At 61.3% G+C, this 17482-nt stretch overlaps 1 protein-coding gene across 3 annotated transcripts in view; it reads left to right on the top strand.

The window, feature by feature from the left end:
* Positions 1-2272: 2272 nt before the first annotated feature.
* The window catches only part of ARHGAP26 (Rho GTPase activating protein 26), a 102618-nt gene continuing 87408 nt past the window's right edge, over positions 2273-17482 (top strand). For all 3 annotated transcript variants that reach the window (XM_058034798.1, XM_058034797.1, XM_058034799.1), the window contains exon 1: positions 2273-2537. In XM_058034798.1, the coding sequence (XP_057890781.1) occupies positions 2384-2537 (154 nt within the window). In that variant the 5' untranslated portion in view covers positions 2273-2383. The remainder of the gene's footprint in view (positions 2538-17482) is intronic.

Raw genomic sequence — 17482 nt, 5'->3', positions numbered from 1 at the left:
TTTGCTTATTTTTCCCTTCAGTGATAAACGTTCTCAGGAATGTGGTGGGATTCGTGGGGCGTCTGTGCAGGGCCATGAGCTGGGCTCGATGACTGCTGTTTGTCAGGATATTCTATGGTATTCTTTTGCAGTTTGGATGCACAATCCCAGGGAAATGGGGCTGGAAGATATCCCTGGCTCTTCCTCCCCAGTTCTGCTGCCCTGCTCCCACATTTGGAGCTCAAACACAACGAGTGTCTCCTGCTGAATGCAGCCAGAAAAAGGGGAGAAGATTCCTCGCTGCCTGCCTGAGGCCTCACTTCCAGTGGTATGTGTGCCAGAGCTTTGTATGGCCTCGATTCTGTCCTCATCAGAAAATGACAGTCTGAGCATCATCATTTTCTGTGGTACTGGAAAAGTGCTGAAAAAAATTCAATTTCGAGCCCCAGATATTTGCAGCCTCTAAGGCAGTGTCCTATAAATCTAGTTACAGATTCTTCTCTATTAGCAGTAAGTGCTGGAGCACTTTTAAATATGAACAATGATGATGGAGACGGATAAAACCAAAATAGTGCTCCCGTGGCTTTGTGCAGGGTAGAATTAGGGAGCATAATCCAAATAATAACATCTCATGCTTTTATGGGTGCATATGGCGTAAATGACAGCTCATTAAACTTTATATCCTGCCTACAAGATAAGCATGTAATTAGTATTACATCCTTTTTTATAATTAGGAGGCCTCATCCAAAAAAATGTGGCTCACAAGCCATATTTGAAGGCGGTGACTCAGCCTGAATTAGGCTGTGTTGTGAGGATGAAGAGGATCGTGCTTTAGAGGACTGAAAAACAGGGACAAAAGGTTGAGCCGGTGTCAGCCTCCTGTGCCTGCACCCACCCGCTGCAAAACACAGGTGGAAGAGGTTTTTAGCACCAGGAGTGGCCGGAGCCGGCGCTGCCAGCCCAGCTTTGGGCCGGACCGAGCTCCGGGAGCGCTGGCCCGGTGCCGGTCACGGCTGGGCTGGCAGCAATGGATGATCGGGGCCAGCGGGGCTCGCGTTCCCCGGGGCGGCCGAGCGGGGATCGCAGCCCCTCGGGGACTGTCCGCAGGTGCGGCTGTTTGTCACAGCCCGGGGGGACAGGTCACAACCCGGGGGACAGGTCACAGCCTCACAGCCCGGGGGGACAGGTCACAACTCGGGGGGACAGGTCACAACCCGGGGGACAGCTCACAGCCTCACAGCCCGGGGGGACAGGTCACAACTCGGGGGGACAGGTCACAACCCGGGGGACAGGTCAAAGCCCGGGGGGACAGGTCACCGCCGGCATCCCTGCGGCTCCGGCCCGGGGCTTAGGGCACTCCGCTCCCGCGTGGATGCCGGTGCTGGTGCCGGGTTTATTTTGGGGTTTATTTTGGGGTGTGCCCAGCCCGGGGGATGGCGGTGGCGGTGCCGGTGTGTCCCGCTGTCCTGGATCGGTTCCCCGGCCCCGCGGGGAGGGGCAGCTGCCGTGTGCCCGCTCCGGGGAGCTCCCGGCCGGGCAAGGAGGAGGCTCCTGGCCCGGGCCGCATTCCTGGCGTGCTCCTCAAGGCTGTGCGGAGAAGCCACCGGGGCTGTGTGTGTGGCGACAGGCATCGGCTGGGGGAGCAGTGACGGCATCCGTCCTCTATGGAGGGAAGCGGTGACAGCACCGGGGCCGATGCTTTTGGGGACACGGTGCGGGGACAGGGCCCCACAGCTCCTGCCGCGGCCGCTCCACATCCAGCCCTTCCAGGAGATTACGGCTTCATTCTCTCAGATCACACCACTAAGCCCGGGCGATAATCTCCCACACAGATGTGCGATGATGGGAGCAGAAACGTGCGAGCCGCCTCCCGGCCTGGAGCGGCGCTCCCGCAGGCCGGGCACGGGTTTCCCCGCCGCAGGGCCGGGCCGGGTCACGGGGAGCGGGACGGGAGCGGGGCAGGGCCGCAGGGAGCGGAGCAGGGCAGGGCCGGGCCCGCCCCGGGCAGAGGCGGCTCCGCAGCGGCGGCTCCGGCCCAGGTGCGGGAGCGGCGGGGAGGGCACGGCCCCGCCCCGCCCCGGCAGCTGATTGGTCTAGCGGGCGGAGGGGGCGGGGATAGGCGGCGGCGGAGCGCGCCCATTGGCCGGCAGCGCGAGGGGCGTGGAGCGGGCGGGCCCGGCCCGGGCGGGGCCCCAGCGCGGCCGCAGCGGCTCCGCCCCCGCGCGGCTCCGCTCCCGCCGCTCCCCGGCCCCGCTCCCGGCTCGGCTCGGCTCGGCCTGGCCCGGCACGGCACGGCGCTCCCGCCGCCCGCCCGCACCGGCGGCCGCGCGCCTCGCCCCGAAAGCCCTTCCGTTCTGCATCTTGCCTGGATTTTTGCGCGCTCGCCCCCGCCGTGCCGGGCAGCATGGGGCTGCCGGCGCTGGAGTTCAGCGAGTGCTGCCTGGACAGTCCGCAGTTCCGGGAGCGGCTGCGCTTCCACGAGGCCGAGCTGGAGAGGACCAACAAGTTCATCAAGGAGCTCATCAAGGACGGGAAGTCGCTCGTCGCCGCCCTCAAGAGTAAGTGCGGGGCCGGGGGCGGCCCTGCGGGACCCCGCGCCCCCCGCCCGGCCCCGGCCCTGCCCGCCCGCCGAGCCCCGCCCGGCCCGCGCTGCCCCCGCACGGGGCTGCTCCATCCGGGACCACCCGAGCCCCCGCTGCGGCCGGGCCCGGGGCCGTGCCCGCTCCCGGTCCCGGTCCTGGTCCGGTCCAGCGGGACGTGCGCGGTGCCCGGGATGTGCCGGCCGTGGTCCGTGGGCACAGCGCGGTCCTGGTTCTGGTCCGTCACACAAGCACGGCGTTGCCCCGGTCCATGCAGGCATGTGTGCTCCATCGGGGCGCATTCATCGGGACGTGCCGGGCTCCGGCCCTGCTCCATCGGGATGTGCGTGGCCGCCGTCCCTTGGCACGTGTGTGGTTCTGGTTCTGGTCCTGCCCCAGCAGGTCCCGCTCCGCGGCCCTCGAGGGTCCCATCCTTTGGGAGCGGCTTTTGGGGCGATGCGTTGGTGCCTGGTTCCCCTGCCCCTCTCCCGGTTGGCCTCTGTCCCGTGTCCGCCCAGGGTGGGGATGCCCGGAGCCCCCGGGATGACCCCTCCGGGGCCATTCCCGACTGTGACCAGGGGACCCCTCCGGGGCCATTCCTGGCTGTGACCAGGGGACCCCTCCGGGGCCGTTCCCGGCTGTGACCAGGGGACCCCTCCGGGGCCATTCCCGACTGTGACCAGGGGACCCCTCCGGGGCCATTCCCGACTGTGACCAGAGGGTCCCTCCGGGGCCATTCCTGGCTGTGACCAGGGGACCCCTCCAGGGCCATTCCCGACTGTGACCAGGGGACCCCTCCAGGGCCGTTCCCGACTGTGACCAGGGGACCCCTCCGGGGCTGTTCTCTGTCTCCAGGGGAAGCGGAGGTGGCTGCCGAGCTGCAAACCGGGTGGGAGGGGGATGCAGCGGTGCAGCTGTGGCTCCGGGGCTGGGGACACCCTCACCTGTGGCTGGCAGCGTCCCGCTCCTCCCTGATGCCCGGGCTGGGCTGCTCATGTCCCCACGGCTGGGGCTGGGGACATCTTTACATGGCTGCCAGCGCTGGCTGGGCTGTGCCCTCGGGTGCTGTGCTGGGCGCTGTGCTCCCCAAGCTGTGTTTCTGCTGTTCCCTCATGGGGTCATTGGGGTTTGCTCTGTTTTTGCGTTTATTTCACCCAAATCACAGGGTGTTTCTCTATCCAGGTGTGCCAGTACCCAGCACGCTGGCAGCACACGTTGTCACCAGGCTGTGCCGTGGGGTGACAGGGGCACGTCACAGACACAGGTGCCATGGAGCCTCTGCAGCATCACCTGCCGTGAGCCAGCCTGGCCGGGGTCACTGTGGGGCTGTGGGACAGCGGGGTCAGCCCGGGGTGCACGGGCAGGTGAAGCATTCCCAGCACCCTGTCCATTCCCAGAAGGGCTGGTCCTGCTCCCTCCCCTCTGGTCTCACAGCGAGCCCCATGGGTGTAGCTCCTCTGTGCTGAAATAGCAGCTGGTAACATCTGGCTTACAGGGACTCCCATTGTAACAATTCTTGGCATTTGGGGTTAAAAGAATCTCAAACCCGACAGCTGTGGGTGCATTTACGGTTCTGCAGGTCTGGGCTGTGTTCTGCTGTGGAGCTTTTGCTGAAGGCAGCAGTGCCTGGCCCTGCCTGCAGCATTCATTTTACCCCAGAACAAATCCTACAGCGCTGCTCTTCACAGAAAATACATTTTGGGAGTGAGCTGCTGAGTCGTGAGATGTCTCTGGCTTACTCAGTTAGCTTGCAGCAGGTGCTGGCTGGGGTGCTGGCTGTGTCTGGCCCCGGGCACACTGTGTGCAGGATTTTGGGGTGTGCTGTGAGCCCCTGTGGGCTCCTGTCCCCTGGCCATGGCCATGGCTGTGCTGCACGGGCAGGAAGAGCGCTGCTGGCCTCTGGAGATAAGGATGTTTTTATGGCTGAATTGTTTTGTAGCTCCTATTGAATGTGTTCCTGGATTAGCCCTTAATTCCTGCACAGGGCTGGGGGAGTTCCAGTGGCGCCCAGGCTGCAGGGACAGCAATAATGCTGATTGTGCTGCTGGGTAAATCAGTGCCCGCCCTGCCTGCCCTGTGCCACTCCCTGGCACGTGTGGCACCGAGGTGACCCCAGGGCGCTCTGGGGGAGGCTTTGGGCCGTGTGGGGCAGGGAGGCTGGGAAGGGGTGTCCCCCATCCCTGGGATGCTCTGGGCCCTCTGTGCATCCTCCTCCTGCTCTGGGGGTCACTTTGGGGGCTGTGATGGCTCTGACCGATCCCTGGTGCTGGCTGGGATCTGGGCTGGCTCTCCCCACCTGTGTCACCCTCCGTGTGACAGCTCCAAGGTCTGATGTGTTGTGTGAGCCCTTCCAGCCCATCCCAGTGTCCAGCTGCAGGGATGGAGGTGCTGTGCTGCCTGTTGCTGGCTGCTGTATCTGTGTCACTGCTGCAGGGGCTGGCGTGTCACCCCCTGAGCCAGTGCCCATCTGGGGCCATTCCTGACCGTCACCAGGGTCTTGCTTTTCTAAGCCAGCTTTTATTTTTCAGTGGTGTTTCCAGGTGGTTTTGGTTTGTGTCCCCATGGCTGGGCACGGTGGCCTTGTCTCGCTGTCATTGTCCCCATGCTGCTCCTCAGCTGCTGCTGTGCCTCGTGGCTGTGGAGCTGGGCAGGCCGGGGCAGCAGACCCCAGGCTCGGGACTGTGAGTGAGTGAGTGAGGGGCTCAGGGGGTCTCTGGGGGTCTCTGGGCCCTGGGGCAGTGCCTGCCAGAGTTACGTGAGGGCTTGGCCATATCCTCTCCCCTTTTCCTTCCTCTTGCCTCTTTGGCTGAACATTTCACATCCTCTTTGTCTGAGGGCAGGCTGGGAACAGCGTGTGACTGTGGGGCTGCTGGGCTGGGCAGTGAGGGCAGGAGGATGAGGAGGGAGGAAGAGCCCTCTGCAGAGCTGGGCAGAGCAAGGCACGGGCACGCAGGGATGGTGAGACTGGAGTGAGGACATGAACAAAGTCTCTGCCAGGCTTTGCTGAAAGGGCTGCTCTGCCCTGCTTTTGCCCTCGGTGTAGGTACAGAGAGAAACAGGAATGATTCACAACACTTTCTCCTTCCCTGAGAAGAAAGAATAAATTCAGAAGGTTGAAAATGATCCTCATTTGCTGAAGGGCTGGTCCTGCTAAATATCCTCAGATGCCAAGGGCATCTCTGGAGTGTGTGTGTGTCTGTGTGTACATAAATGCTGTTGGATCTTTTTCCCCAGCGAGTTTCTGTGCCTGTTTCCATTGTCTCCCTTTGCTGCTTGGCTGGTATTCAGTGACCTGGTTTTCAGCAAAACGTGTCCCTCTTCCTCCCTGATCCACCATCCATAAATTATTCAGAAAGTTTTGCAGATGCAGAGACTTCAAGTGTGACATAAATAATGAACTGGAAGCCTGGATGCCATGAAACTCGTTCTCCATCCAGCACAGGGGCTGTGCTGGCCGTCAGGAGCAGGGATGCTGGAGGATTTCATCCCTTTGCATGTCCCTGTGCCCGTGTGAGGGCAGGCAGGCTGGTCCCTGTGCTGGCATCACCTCCAGCCCCGTGCTGGCACGGAGGGAGCTGAGCCCGGGCACCCAGAGGGTGATGGGCAGATGCCCACAGCTCGCTTTGGGAAGCCAGCAGCACACCTGGGGATGGAGGATGTGGGGCTGCAGGGCTGCCAGCCACTGCCTCCCTTGTGCTGTGGCACAGGGCTGAGCCTGGCACCCTCCTCTTCCTCCTCCTCCTCCTCCCTGTGCTGTCGGGCTCCGTGGCCCAGTGGCCATGGGGCTGTTGTCCCCTTCAGGCCCTGCCTGCAGCCTGGTGCCCTGCCACGTTTCTGCTGCTTTGTTTTCCTTTTCCAACTCCCAGGCACTAATTTGAAGCCGCCAAAGCCGTCCCCGCCCTGGCTGTTGCCCTGCTCCCATGGCACAAACTGCAATTTGTGTGCTGGGGCTGGGCTGGGGCGGCTCTGAGAGCCCCCTCCCCACAGGGCACAGGGGCTGGGTCCCAGTGGGGCTGTGCCATGCCCTGGGCTCCCATGGGGAGGGCACAGCTGGGCTGCTTTGGGGTTCTGGGTCATTTTTCTGGCCAGGTCACTGCAGGGCTCAGCGAGGAGGGATGGGATTGAGGGGTGATGCTGGGCTGGACCTGGGTCCTGCAGTGCCTGGGAACCCCTCTGGCCCCCCTGGCTTCCTGGGGCACGTGCTGGGCACTGTCCCACAGGTGCCCTGCCAGCTCTGCCCCCACCAGCGTGTCCCCTGTGGCTGTGGGGAGCAGCTGGGGTTTGCTGTCACAGAGGTGTGGGGTCCCTTCTGTCTGTGCCTGCAGGGTGTGATTTCAGTGAGCTGCCCCCTGTGTGCCTGCAGCGTCCTGTGCTGTCCCACGGGAATGCCAGCAGGGCTTTGCTGCAGCCCTGGGTGTTTCCTGGGACACATCCTGCTCTGGTGCAGCTCTAAACGTGCACTTGGCTGCTGGGCTGGTTCCTGGTGGTGCTGTTGGTGCTCCACACTCAGGGATGTGCTTGCTCGCGTGTTCTGTTCCCATCTCTGCAGCTGCTTGGTGACACTGAGCCCTTATGGGGTGTCTGTGCCCCTGGCTGTGGGGTGGCAGTGCCTGTCCTGGATGGAGCTGCCCCTGGATCTGCAGCAGAAGCGAAAGTGAAACTTTTGCCCAGTGTTTACTCAGTTCAACTGACACAAACAAGGCTTGGGCTTCGATAAGGAAACTGTCGGGGATTGCCCCCTTTGCCACTTTGTCATTGTTTTTGCATCCTGCCCCCCACGGCCTGGTCCAGCTCACCTGGTGCCCCTGGCTGGGTGGGCACAGGGCAGGTGGAGCACAGGCTGCTGTGCCCTGCGGGGCCCTGCGTGCCCCTGCAGGGACAAAACCCCGGGGTGTGCTGAGATGGTCCCAGCCTGGGGCTGCTTTGGGACCTGCTGCCATCTGGGGTGACAGGCCCTCCTGCCCAGGTGTTTGGTGATGGGGAGAAGGAATCCAAAGCCCATCTTAGGTTATTTTCATCCTTCTTGCTGTTGTGGTCCCTGAAGCAAACAGCCACAGCCCAAACCCTCTCACCACCTTGGAGCCCAGCTTTAGGTCTGGCCTTTCCAGGAGCAGCCCCTGTTTGTGCAGGTGCAAACCTGAGTGCCCAGAGCTGCGCTCCTGCCCAGGCAGGAGAGTGCTGGGCTCTGCAGGCTCCAGTTTGGAGGAGAGGGAGCCCTGTGCTTGCTGGAGGCTGCAGAGCCAGCAGGGAGCACCTGGCTGGGTTACCCTGACCGCTGGCACTTGTCCTGCTTGGGCTGTGCTGTGAGAGATGGTGCTGGGGGCAGCCCAGTGAGTCACCTGTGCCTGCCCAGGGCTGAGCCTGGCACCCTCCTGTCCTGCCCAGGGCTGAGCCTGGCACCCTCCTGTCCTGCCCAGCCTCCCTGTGCCTGCCCAGCACCGGGAGCTGCTGCCTTGCCACAGGGAGGGTTTCCTGGAACATCCATGCCTTTCCAAGGAGCTCTGACGCTTGGTTCCATGCTTGGATGGGCAGAGGAAAGTCCCTTCCTGCCCCCCTGGGCTCTCCCTCTGCCTTGCAAACCGCAGGGAAGGCACGTGGCTTTGGGTTTGGCTGCTAAAATGATTGACTTTGATTTTTTCCTGCTTTGTTCCCCCAGCTGGGGTGTAATGAGTAACAAGGCTCTCCTTGCCAGGGTGCCTTTCTCCCTCTTCATTCCTGTAGGAAATGTTGGGGCTGTGGAGGTGGGACATGGTTATGGCTCAGCCAGTCCTGCACCAGCAGAGCCAGAGGCACCAAGGACTTCTCTCTCCTCCTTTGCATGACCTGTGTGGCTTGTGCAGCCACATCTTTAATAACTTGTCTGGGATTTTATTCAAACGAGGGACAGGACAGGTGATAATAGTGTGCTTCAGTTTGAGCACAAGCTGATCCTCCTCTTCCTCCCCAGTGGAAATCAGCAGCAGGAACAAATTCCTGCTTGGGAGGTGCTCTTGGTGATGGTGGGTCTGCACTGGGAGCCCTGGAGGGACCAGCAGGGCTGGCTCTGGGGTCTGCTCCCCTATCCCACATGGCAGGGCTGGCTCTGGGGTCTGCACACTTATCCCACCCAGCTCTGCCCGAGTGTCAGAGGGAGCTCTCCCTGCTGGATGCTGCATGGCTGTGGTCCATGCAGGAGGATCTCACACCCAGGAGTATTCCCTGTATCCCCAGGGAACATTCCCCCATCTCCCAGGGGATCCCACAGTGCCTGCAGGTCTGGGGACTGCTGCAGGGAGCCAGGGCGGGCAGGGTGGGCTCCTGGGCTCCTGCACTCCTGGGTGGGTGCTGTGGGGCTGGGCTGGGCTGGGTCTGGCTGCCGGCAGCCCTGACAGAGCCCCGTGAGCACCAGGGCTGGGTGTGCAGGACAGGCTGTGTTCGTGATTCCATCTTTCACACTGTGCTGACAGAGGGCTGGTGAGCAGGGCTGGGGGATCTCTGTCATGGGGAGCATGCCACAGAGCACCTCTGGGCACGTGTCCCCATAGCTGGACTGGGGACAGAGCCCGGAGGAGCTGCAGGGCCTGTGCTGAGCTCTATGCCATGCCAGGCTAAACCCAGCCCTTTGGGATGGCAGAGGATGGCCTGGGACAGAGGGCAGCTCTGAGGGGCAGGGCTGGCACTGCCAGAGCTGGAGGAGGCTGAGAGTGCCCAGCTGTGTGCAGGGAGGGACTCTGGGCAGGGCTGTGGAGGGCCAGGTTGGATGTCCCTGTGTGACCAGGAGTCACCCACAAGCTGTGTCCTGCTCGTGCCTCCAGCATGGAGCAGATGTGCCTGATTTGGGTCAGGAGGCTGTTTTCCCAGGGCTGCAGGTGTGCTGGCACAGCCTGAATCATCTGTCTGCATTTGTGTCTGCAGTGCTGCCAGACCCAGAGGTGCGTGGCATCACCTGTGGCGTGCGTGGCATCACCTGTGGCGTGCGTGGCATCACCTGTGGTGTGCGTGGCATCACCTGTGGTTTGTGTGGCATCACCTGTGTGCCCTGGATGTGGGCTGGGAGGGGTGGGCTCATCAGGTTTCCCCTTTTCCCTTTGCTTTGCAGTAGCAGCTCGCAGTGACGTTGGGAATCTGAGTGAGGAGATGCTGTTCCCATGGTTGCTGTGGAGGCTGGGAGGTGCCTGCTGTCCCTGTGCTGTCCCTGTGCTCTGTGCAGGCTGGCACACGGTGCTTGCTGTCCCTGTGCTCTCTGCAGGCTGGCACACGTGGCTGATTGAGTACCAGGGATGGCATGGGGTAAATTGGTTCTGCCCTTGCTGTGTGCCAGACCCTCCCTGGCTGGCACAGGGGGACCCCCAACCCCTTTGTTTGCACCCTAAAATTGGGGTGTGCTTCTCCCTGGAGCCCAGGAGCCACAAACCAGGGCAGGGCTGCTCAGGGGCCGGCATTCCTGCACCTGGCAGAGGGGCTTCAGTCACCCACCATGCCTGGGGGCAGCAGTGCCAGTGGTGCCAAGCCAACCCTGTGGATGTGCTTTGGGCATTCTGGGCCCCTTTGCAGCATCCAGCAGTGGGACAGGCAGGGGACAGACAGGGGACAGGCTGTGCCAGGCATCCCTGGCTGGTTTGGGTTACTTCATCCCCCCTTTTCCTGGCTGTGATGAGTCGCTGTAGCGTGACCGTGGTGGGTGGGAGGGAGGGGAGGCAGAGCGAGGGGGAGCTCGTAGGAACCTGCACAGCTTGGAACCTGCACAGCTTGTTCAGTGTGCTGTGAATCATCCCCTCCTCCTCCCCCGGGCACGCCAGCGGCTGTCACCGCCGGGACGGCGTGTGTTCCATGGCAGCCTGGGGCAGGGGTGCTCTCCTTTCTTCCTGGGACAGGGATGCTCACCCTGTCTGCCTGGGATGTTTTCCTGGGACAGGGATGTTTTCTCTGTTTTCGTGGCACACTCCCTACTCCAAAGGTGCTTCCACCTGCTCTGTGCAAGTGCTGGTGGCCCTGGGCCCGTGGGCTCTGATAAGGGTGGACCTTTAGGGCATCACCCTGGCTGATCATGGCAAAGATGGTCTCCATCACCCTGGCTGTTCATGGCGAGGATGTTCATGGCAAGGATGGTCTCCATCACCCTGGCTGTTCATGGCAAGGACGGTCTCCAGCGTGGCTTGGAGGAGCTGGGAATCGGCTCGTCTGCCTTGGCTCCCAATGGGAGCTGGGGGGTCCTGGCATGCCAGGGTGCAGGGGGTGTGCTGGGATGCTCTGTGCTGTGGGGACTGAGGGGGAAGGGGTGTTTGTGCTGTGGTGCCAGGCGCGTTTCCAGCACAGCAGCCTCCAGACCATCTGGCCCTGGCACGGGGAGCGGTGGGCACAGCACGGGGACCAGGGACAGCCCAGGGCTGGGGCTGCCTCCTCAGCCTTCCTTCCCTGCCTCCCCAGCCCTCCCTGCAGCCTCAGGCAGGGCTGGGAGCAGCCTGGCACGGTGGAAGGTGTCCCTGCCCATGGAATGGGATGAGCTTTGCGGTCCCTCCCAGCCCAGAGCAGTCTGGCATTCCATGATCCACAGTGAGGGAGGTGTGAAGGGCTCTCTGGGCCAAGTGACCTGTAAAAAGAGCTGGTGTGTGCCTTTTCCTCTCACTGCTACATTGTCCCTGTGCTGGATTTTCATTCTTTTTCTCGCTGAAGCAGCGTCTGGCCAGAGCGATGCCCTCGCTGAGTGCTGGTTGCTAAGCAATGTTTCACAAAATCCCAGCCATTGCAGAGCAGAGCTTTGGGTGTCTCTCCCATGGATTCCAGGGGAAAGCCCAGGTTAAAGGCAGTGATTTCTTCCTGGAAAGGGTGGTCACATGCTGCCACAGGCTGCCCAGGGCAGTGGTGGAGTCACCATCCTGCAGGGGTTTTACAGGTGACGACAATGGTGATTGTTGGCTTTGGCAGTGCAGGGGGAACAGCAGGATGTGAGAATCTTGGAGGGCTTTTCCCACCTAAACTGTTCCGTGCTTCTGTGCTACACCCTGGGCTGTGCATCCCCGTCCTCACCCTGCGTGCCTCCCTAGGCTCCACTAGAGATTTTAATTTATATTTCTCTTTTCCTGCCCGAGCAGGAAAAATTGACTCACTGGCCACTGATGTTCCTGCGAGCACAGTGGGATTTTTCCTGTTCTTGCAGCTGAGGTGGAGGAGCACCGGCGACAAAAGGATTTCCGCAGCCTCCTTGGGAGGAGGAGGAGGAGGAGGAAGGAGGAAGGAGGTTGAGCAGAGCGGTTCTGAGGAGCTGACCCTGCCCTGGCTGTGAGATGGGGACAGGGGACAAGGGAGGCACTGCCCCGTGCCATGGCCAGGCTGGCAGGTGCCAGCAGGGTCTCCTGTCCCCCCTGCCCACAGGGACGGGCTGCTGGTCCCCTCCCCACCTGGGACACGTGGGGTTTTGGGCCCATCATCCCCTGGGGACCCCAATGCTTTGCTCCTGCTCCCTGTGGCCCACCTATTAGCTAATTAGATGGAATAACTAACTAATCCAGAAGCAGGGCCAGTGCCTGAGGCAATCTGCTCTGGTCTGGCAGGGGCTGTGCCTCAGCCCCCCCTGCCAGACCCCCTTCTGCTCCACTAATGGGCATTGCCTGGGTCAGGAGCAAATTTCTTCTGGATTAGTGTCCTCTAAATCGATTAGCTGTCTCGGGCAGGGCGTTCTGTCCTAATGAAATGTGATTCCAGGCTCCAGTCGATGAAATATTGTGGTGACAAGGGTAAAGTCATCTGCAGCCTTCCTGTGGGTCGTGCCAGGCTTTGGAGGGGAATCACAGAGATACACCATGACTGAGGGTGGAAATGACCTCCAGGAGTATCAAGTCCAGCCTGTGAGCCATCAGCGTCTTGTCAAGGGTGCCACATCCAGCCCTTCCCTGGGCACCTCCAGCCATGGGGGCTCCACCACCTCCCTGGGCAGCCCCTTGCCATGACTGACCATTCTCTCCAGGAGGAAATTTCTCCTGATGCCAACCTGAACCTTTGCTTGGAGGAGGAGCTGCAATTACTGGAGCAGTGCTGTGCTGGTAGGGACTGACCTGCACTCCCAGTGAGGGAACTGGGGCCGTGGGGAGCTGTGAGTAAAACAGGAGCACCTTTACTCACAGGTGTAAGGCTGGAGGCGTTTACGTGACCTGCCTGGGGCAGTGGGGCAGTGTGCAGGTAGAGGGAGATGTGATACTCAGAATCTGGTTTTGGGATCGGTAGTCAGGGGCTGGGGTGTGAGGGTCAGCGCTCAGGGCAGTGGCACAGCTGTGCTCAGCAGCTCTGACACCTCTCTCTGAGCCAGCACTGTGCCCAAATCCCTGGCCTGGCTGGGACACAGGGATGGATTTTCACTGCAGCTTCCTCACATTGTGTGCCGGTGCAGCCGGCTGCCCGTGGAAATGCCAGCCAGGGTGGGAATTTTCCATTTCATTACCACGTCCCTGATGTTTTCCAGGCACTTAGGCTGTTGCCTGTGTTTGCTGTTTGGATGCATCCCTGCTCTGTGTTGGAGTGGTGAATATTGACCCTTGATTTTGTTCAGGGACCGTGCCTGCTCCCACCTGAGCTGCTGTGGCTCTGATGCCTGGCTCCCTGCCTGCCAGACTTTCCTGCAGGCTGGGACAGGCCGGGGGTTCTGCCATCAAACAACACCAGGATGTGAGCAAAAATAAGCACGGGGAGAAGTGCCAGACACGGGAGCTGGGTGGGGAAGTGGAGAAATGCCGTTTCATTTTGTTTTGCTGCTGAGTGCACGAAACGCTCCGTGTCCAGCACAGAGCCTGGGGATGGCACCCGGGGATGCTGCCCTGTGCTGGGGTGGGCTGAGCCCTCCAGGAGCTGCAGCAGTGATGCTCTGGGGCTGTGCGAGGGCTGGGATGTGCCATGTTCGTGCAGAGCACCAGGAAGGCCCTGGGCAGGGCTCTGCTGATCCCTGTGCTGGATCTCTGCATGGTGATGGTCAGCCTGGGGGCTGCCTGCCAGGCTGCTGCTTTGGGCCCCTTGTCTTCCAGGGCCATCCTGGGCTATGGAGGGGCTGCCAGGGCTGCCAGGAGGGCTCTGCCATGCCCGTGTTTCTCTGAGCCCCTCCTGGGAGTGAGGACTCGTTGGGCTGTGCCTCCTGCAGCTGCAACATCTGTCTGCTCAGGCTCTCCAGGAATGGGAAGCCTTTCCAGGGTCTTTTACATCATTCCTGGTTTTCCTGTGTGTCCTGGCTGCAGGCAGGACGGGCTGTGCTGCCTGGCACCTGTGGTGCACACCCCAGAGCTCCTGGGCCCTGCAGCTGCCATCAGTGCCCTTCATCCCACCTGGCATCTGCACCTCTGTCCAGTCCCCACAGTGCTGTCTGAGTCAGGAGCTGCTGCAGCCCTGGCCCTGCTGCAGGGTGGCACACTGGGCTGGCCCTGCTGCAGGGTGGCACACTGGGCACACTGGGCTGGCCCTGCTGCTCCTTCTGCCTTCATTTCTCGTGGGTCTCCAGTGCCTTCCATCCAGAAGCTTGGGAAGCTTTGCAGAAGCGTCCTGGCGTGGCAAAGCTGCCATACAAGTGTGAGCAGTATTGATTTGGGGGTGCCCGGGGTGCTGGGCTGGTGGGCAGCAGGGATAATTTTAGCTGTGCAGCCAGGCAGCCCTTCCAAGGGACAGCTTTGTTTTTCAGGACGTGCAGAACCTTTATCTCTTAAAACCCTGTGAAACTCTCCGTGTCCTGAGCGTGTTGCTGGGCTCTGGTGTGCTGCTGGGGCCTGTCAATGGTGCCATTCAGCACACACAGGGCTCTGTGTGCCCGTGCCCAGCGCTGCCATACGGGGCCAGCTGAGCCTGGGCTCCGGGCAGACGGGGATGCTGGGCTGGCAGCAGTGCCCAGGGGAGTGGCAGCAGTGCCCTGGGCTGGCAGCAGTGCCCAGTGGTGCCCTGGCTGCAGGGCAGGTCTGGTCTAGGGCACCTCCTGGACCTGCCCTCCTGGGGCATCCTGGACAGAGCTTCAGGTTTTAGCACATCTGAGCGATTTTGGGTTTTGTGCTCGAAGCGTGCTGTGTAGGAATGTGTGCTGGTGAACTCGGTGAAAATGAAGTGCTGGGCTTTGGCCTCCCTGGGTGTGCTGCTGAGGCAAGGCCCAGCTGGAGGCTGTGTGTGTGTGGAAAAGGCACCAAAATGGGCTCTGGGGGCCTTGGGGGTCGTGCCTGGGGTGGCTGCAGGGACTGTGCCCATGGCCCTGCTCCTTGGGGTCACCCTGCTGTCCCTGGCACCCCCTGACCTCCATCTGTGCCAAGCTGTGGCAGCCTCTCCGTGGCTGTTGTGCAGAACACGATGGCAGAAGCTGTGCTGGAGGTGGGGTGGGCTCTGCCCATCTGGTTTTATGTGTTTGCTCATGATGATTCAGAGGGGGAACCTGCCAGCAGCTGCCAGCCCATCCTCAATCACTGATTAACTCCAACCACCTGGTGGAGAAGTTGTTAAATGAACAGATCTGTGCTAATTCTGCACGGAGGTGACTCTGGGGCTGGGCCAGGCCGCTGTCTCACGGGAGCAGGGCTTTGCTGACCTTGCTCTGAAGCTCAGAGAGGGAATTTAAACCTTCTGCAGCAAGTGAAGCGTTTGTGATGCTGCCCTGACGCTGGTGCTGACCCCAGTGCTGCTGGGGCTGGCTGGGGGAAACTGCAAACAGGCAGCTGCAGACGCTGCTCTCAGGCACCAGGTTCCCGTGGCACCAGGTTCCCGTGGCACCAGGTTCTCGTGGCGCCAGGTTCTCGTGGCACCAGGTTCTTGTTGCGCCAGGTTCTCGTGTCACCAGGTTCTCGTGTCACCAGGTTCTCGTGGCACCAGGTTCTCGTTGCTGGATTCCTGCAGGAGCCACAGGCCCAGGCTGGGTGGGTGTCCCGTGCAGGGTGCTCCGAGCATCCCTGGCCAGGCCCAGCTGGCCTTTCCCAGCTCTGCCCTGCCCAGAGCCCCTCCCTGGGCATCCCTGGGCTGCAGCAGGGCAGTGTGAGCCCAGAGGGGTGCTGTGCTGAGCCCTGGCTGGCTCTGCTTGGGGAGCAGCCTCAGAGGCAGGCTGTAATCCGGTGCTGATTACAGTGGCTGCTCCCTGGATTACCCATCCTGGCTGGGAGCTGGGAGGAGCTGTGCCTGCTCCCTGCAGCCAAATGAGGGCTGGGAGTGCTGATCCCCCAGGTGTGCCCTGCTTTTGGGGCGCAGGGGCTGCTGCTGGGGCTGGCATTGTCCTCCTGTCCCTCCCTGGGGCTGGCAGGGACAGACAGACAGCCCGAGCTGCCGTTCTGCTGCTCTTTGCTGTGGGGGAAGGAAGGGGCAGGAGTCTCAGTTCCTGTTGTCCACTTGAGCAGTAAATACAGACTATTAAGCAGTTTTCTTTGCAGGAAGTGTAGAAATCCTGCTCTGTGTGAGCCCAGAGCCCCAGCAGCATCCTCTGCTCCCTCTCTGTGGCACATTAACCCTTCATGGCACACTCAGCAGCAGGCTTGTCTCTAGCCTGAGCCACTCCTCCTGCTGCTGCTGCTGCTGGCCCTGTGCTGAGACAGAGCTTTGTGCTGTTTGCAGCCTGTGCACAGAGTGGCTGCAGAGCCAGCTCTGGACAGAGCCCCCATCCCCTCTGAGCCAGCAGGGTCACTGTGCCCGGGCTGCCCTGAGCTTCCCAACGTGGCACCAGGCTGCAGGGCCAGGCAGGGGGGATGTTTGTGTTCCTGACATCTCAGTTTGATGGGCTGTGGTTCCTGCCTGTTGTTTTGGGGTGCTGCCTGCAGACCTGGCTCAGTGGGGTCACCCCAGGGTGTTGCACTCGTGGAGGAGGGGTGGGAAACCAGGACACAATCCTTCCACAAATCCTTCTTCAGTAGTTCCAAATTCCTTCAGAAGAGGCTTTTCATGTCAGAAGCAACCACTTCAGTTTAACTTTTGTGGTAACAGCAGCCACTTCCCAGAAAGTCTGAGCTGAGGAGGAGGGACATGGGGAGCACAAGCTGCTCCCTTTGCAGGACTCCTGGGGCTGCAGAATTGCCTTCAGGCGGGTTTGGGGAGCCCTGGAGCTGCAGTGTGTGCCTGGGATGGAATTCAGCCGGCGATTCCCTGGCTGCAGAGACAGGGGGACAGCGGGGCGAGCCTGGGCTGGCTGTGAGGGAGCAGGGATGGCCACAGGGGTTATCTGGGTATCTGAGCCTGCTTCCAGGACAGGCTGCTGCCCTCTGCCCTGCTGGGAGCTGCCCCTGCTGTCCCTGCGTGGGTGTGCAGGATGCAGTGGAAGGGGGGCATGCATCGCTTTTAAAAGGGCATTTATTTCAGATCCCTGGTTGCTGGAGCTGGGCAGGTGGGCCTGTGTGTGTGCCAGTTTTCTATCAAGGGCACTTTCCTGAGGGGATTGTCCCATCCTCACCAGCCCAGGTGGGAAAGGGGAGCCATGGAGGTGATGATGATGATGATGATGATGATGATGATGATGAGACCTGCAGCCTGAGCTGGTTGGGTTGCCCAGGCAGGTGGGTTTTTCAGGCATTTTGTGGTGGTTGGCTGATCAAGCCAGCAGAGCTCTTGGGAGGAACACTTGCCAGCTCCTGGTGTGACTCATGTGCAGGCTCTGGGTGTTCTGCTCGTGCCTCAGAGGAAGCAGCAGATTCTGTTGAGCCTTTGCAGGATTTTGGGGTTGCTTGTTCACAGCCCTGGGGAAGAGCAACCCAGAGGATTGTCAGGGGGGTGCCCTGCTCTCCCTGTGCCTTCCTGCTTCCCCTGCAGGGCTGCTGTCCCAAAATGCAGCTGAAGGGTTCCTGGGCATGGGTGGCCTGACAGTGGCCTGGGGAGGACAGTGGGGCCCCAGGGTGGGCATGGGTGCCCCTCTCTCCTTTTCTGGCTGATCCTGCTGCTAATTTTATCCTTTATCACTGTCACTGCAGGAGTTATCTCCCTCTCCCCCTGCCTCTGCCTTGCCTATTTATAAGCACCAT

This window comes from Melospiza georgiana, chromosome 15 (genome assembly GCF_028018845.1).
Source record: "Melospiza georgiana isolate bMelGeo1 chromosome 15, bMelGeo1.pri, whole genome shotgun sequence".
NCBI lineage: Eukaryota > Metazoa > Chordata > Aves > Passeriformes > Passerellidae > Melospiza > Melospiza georgiana.
Note: the sequence above shows the minus strand (reverse complement) of the source record. Positions and strands in the feature narration are given on the sequence as shown.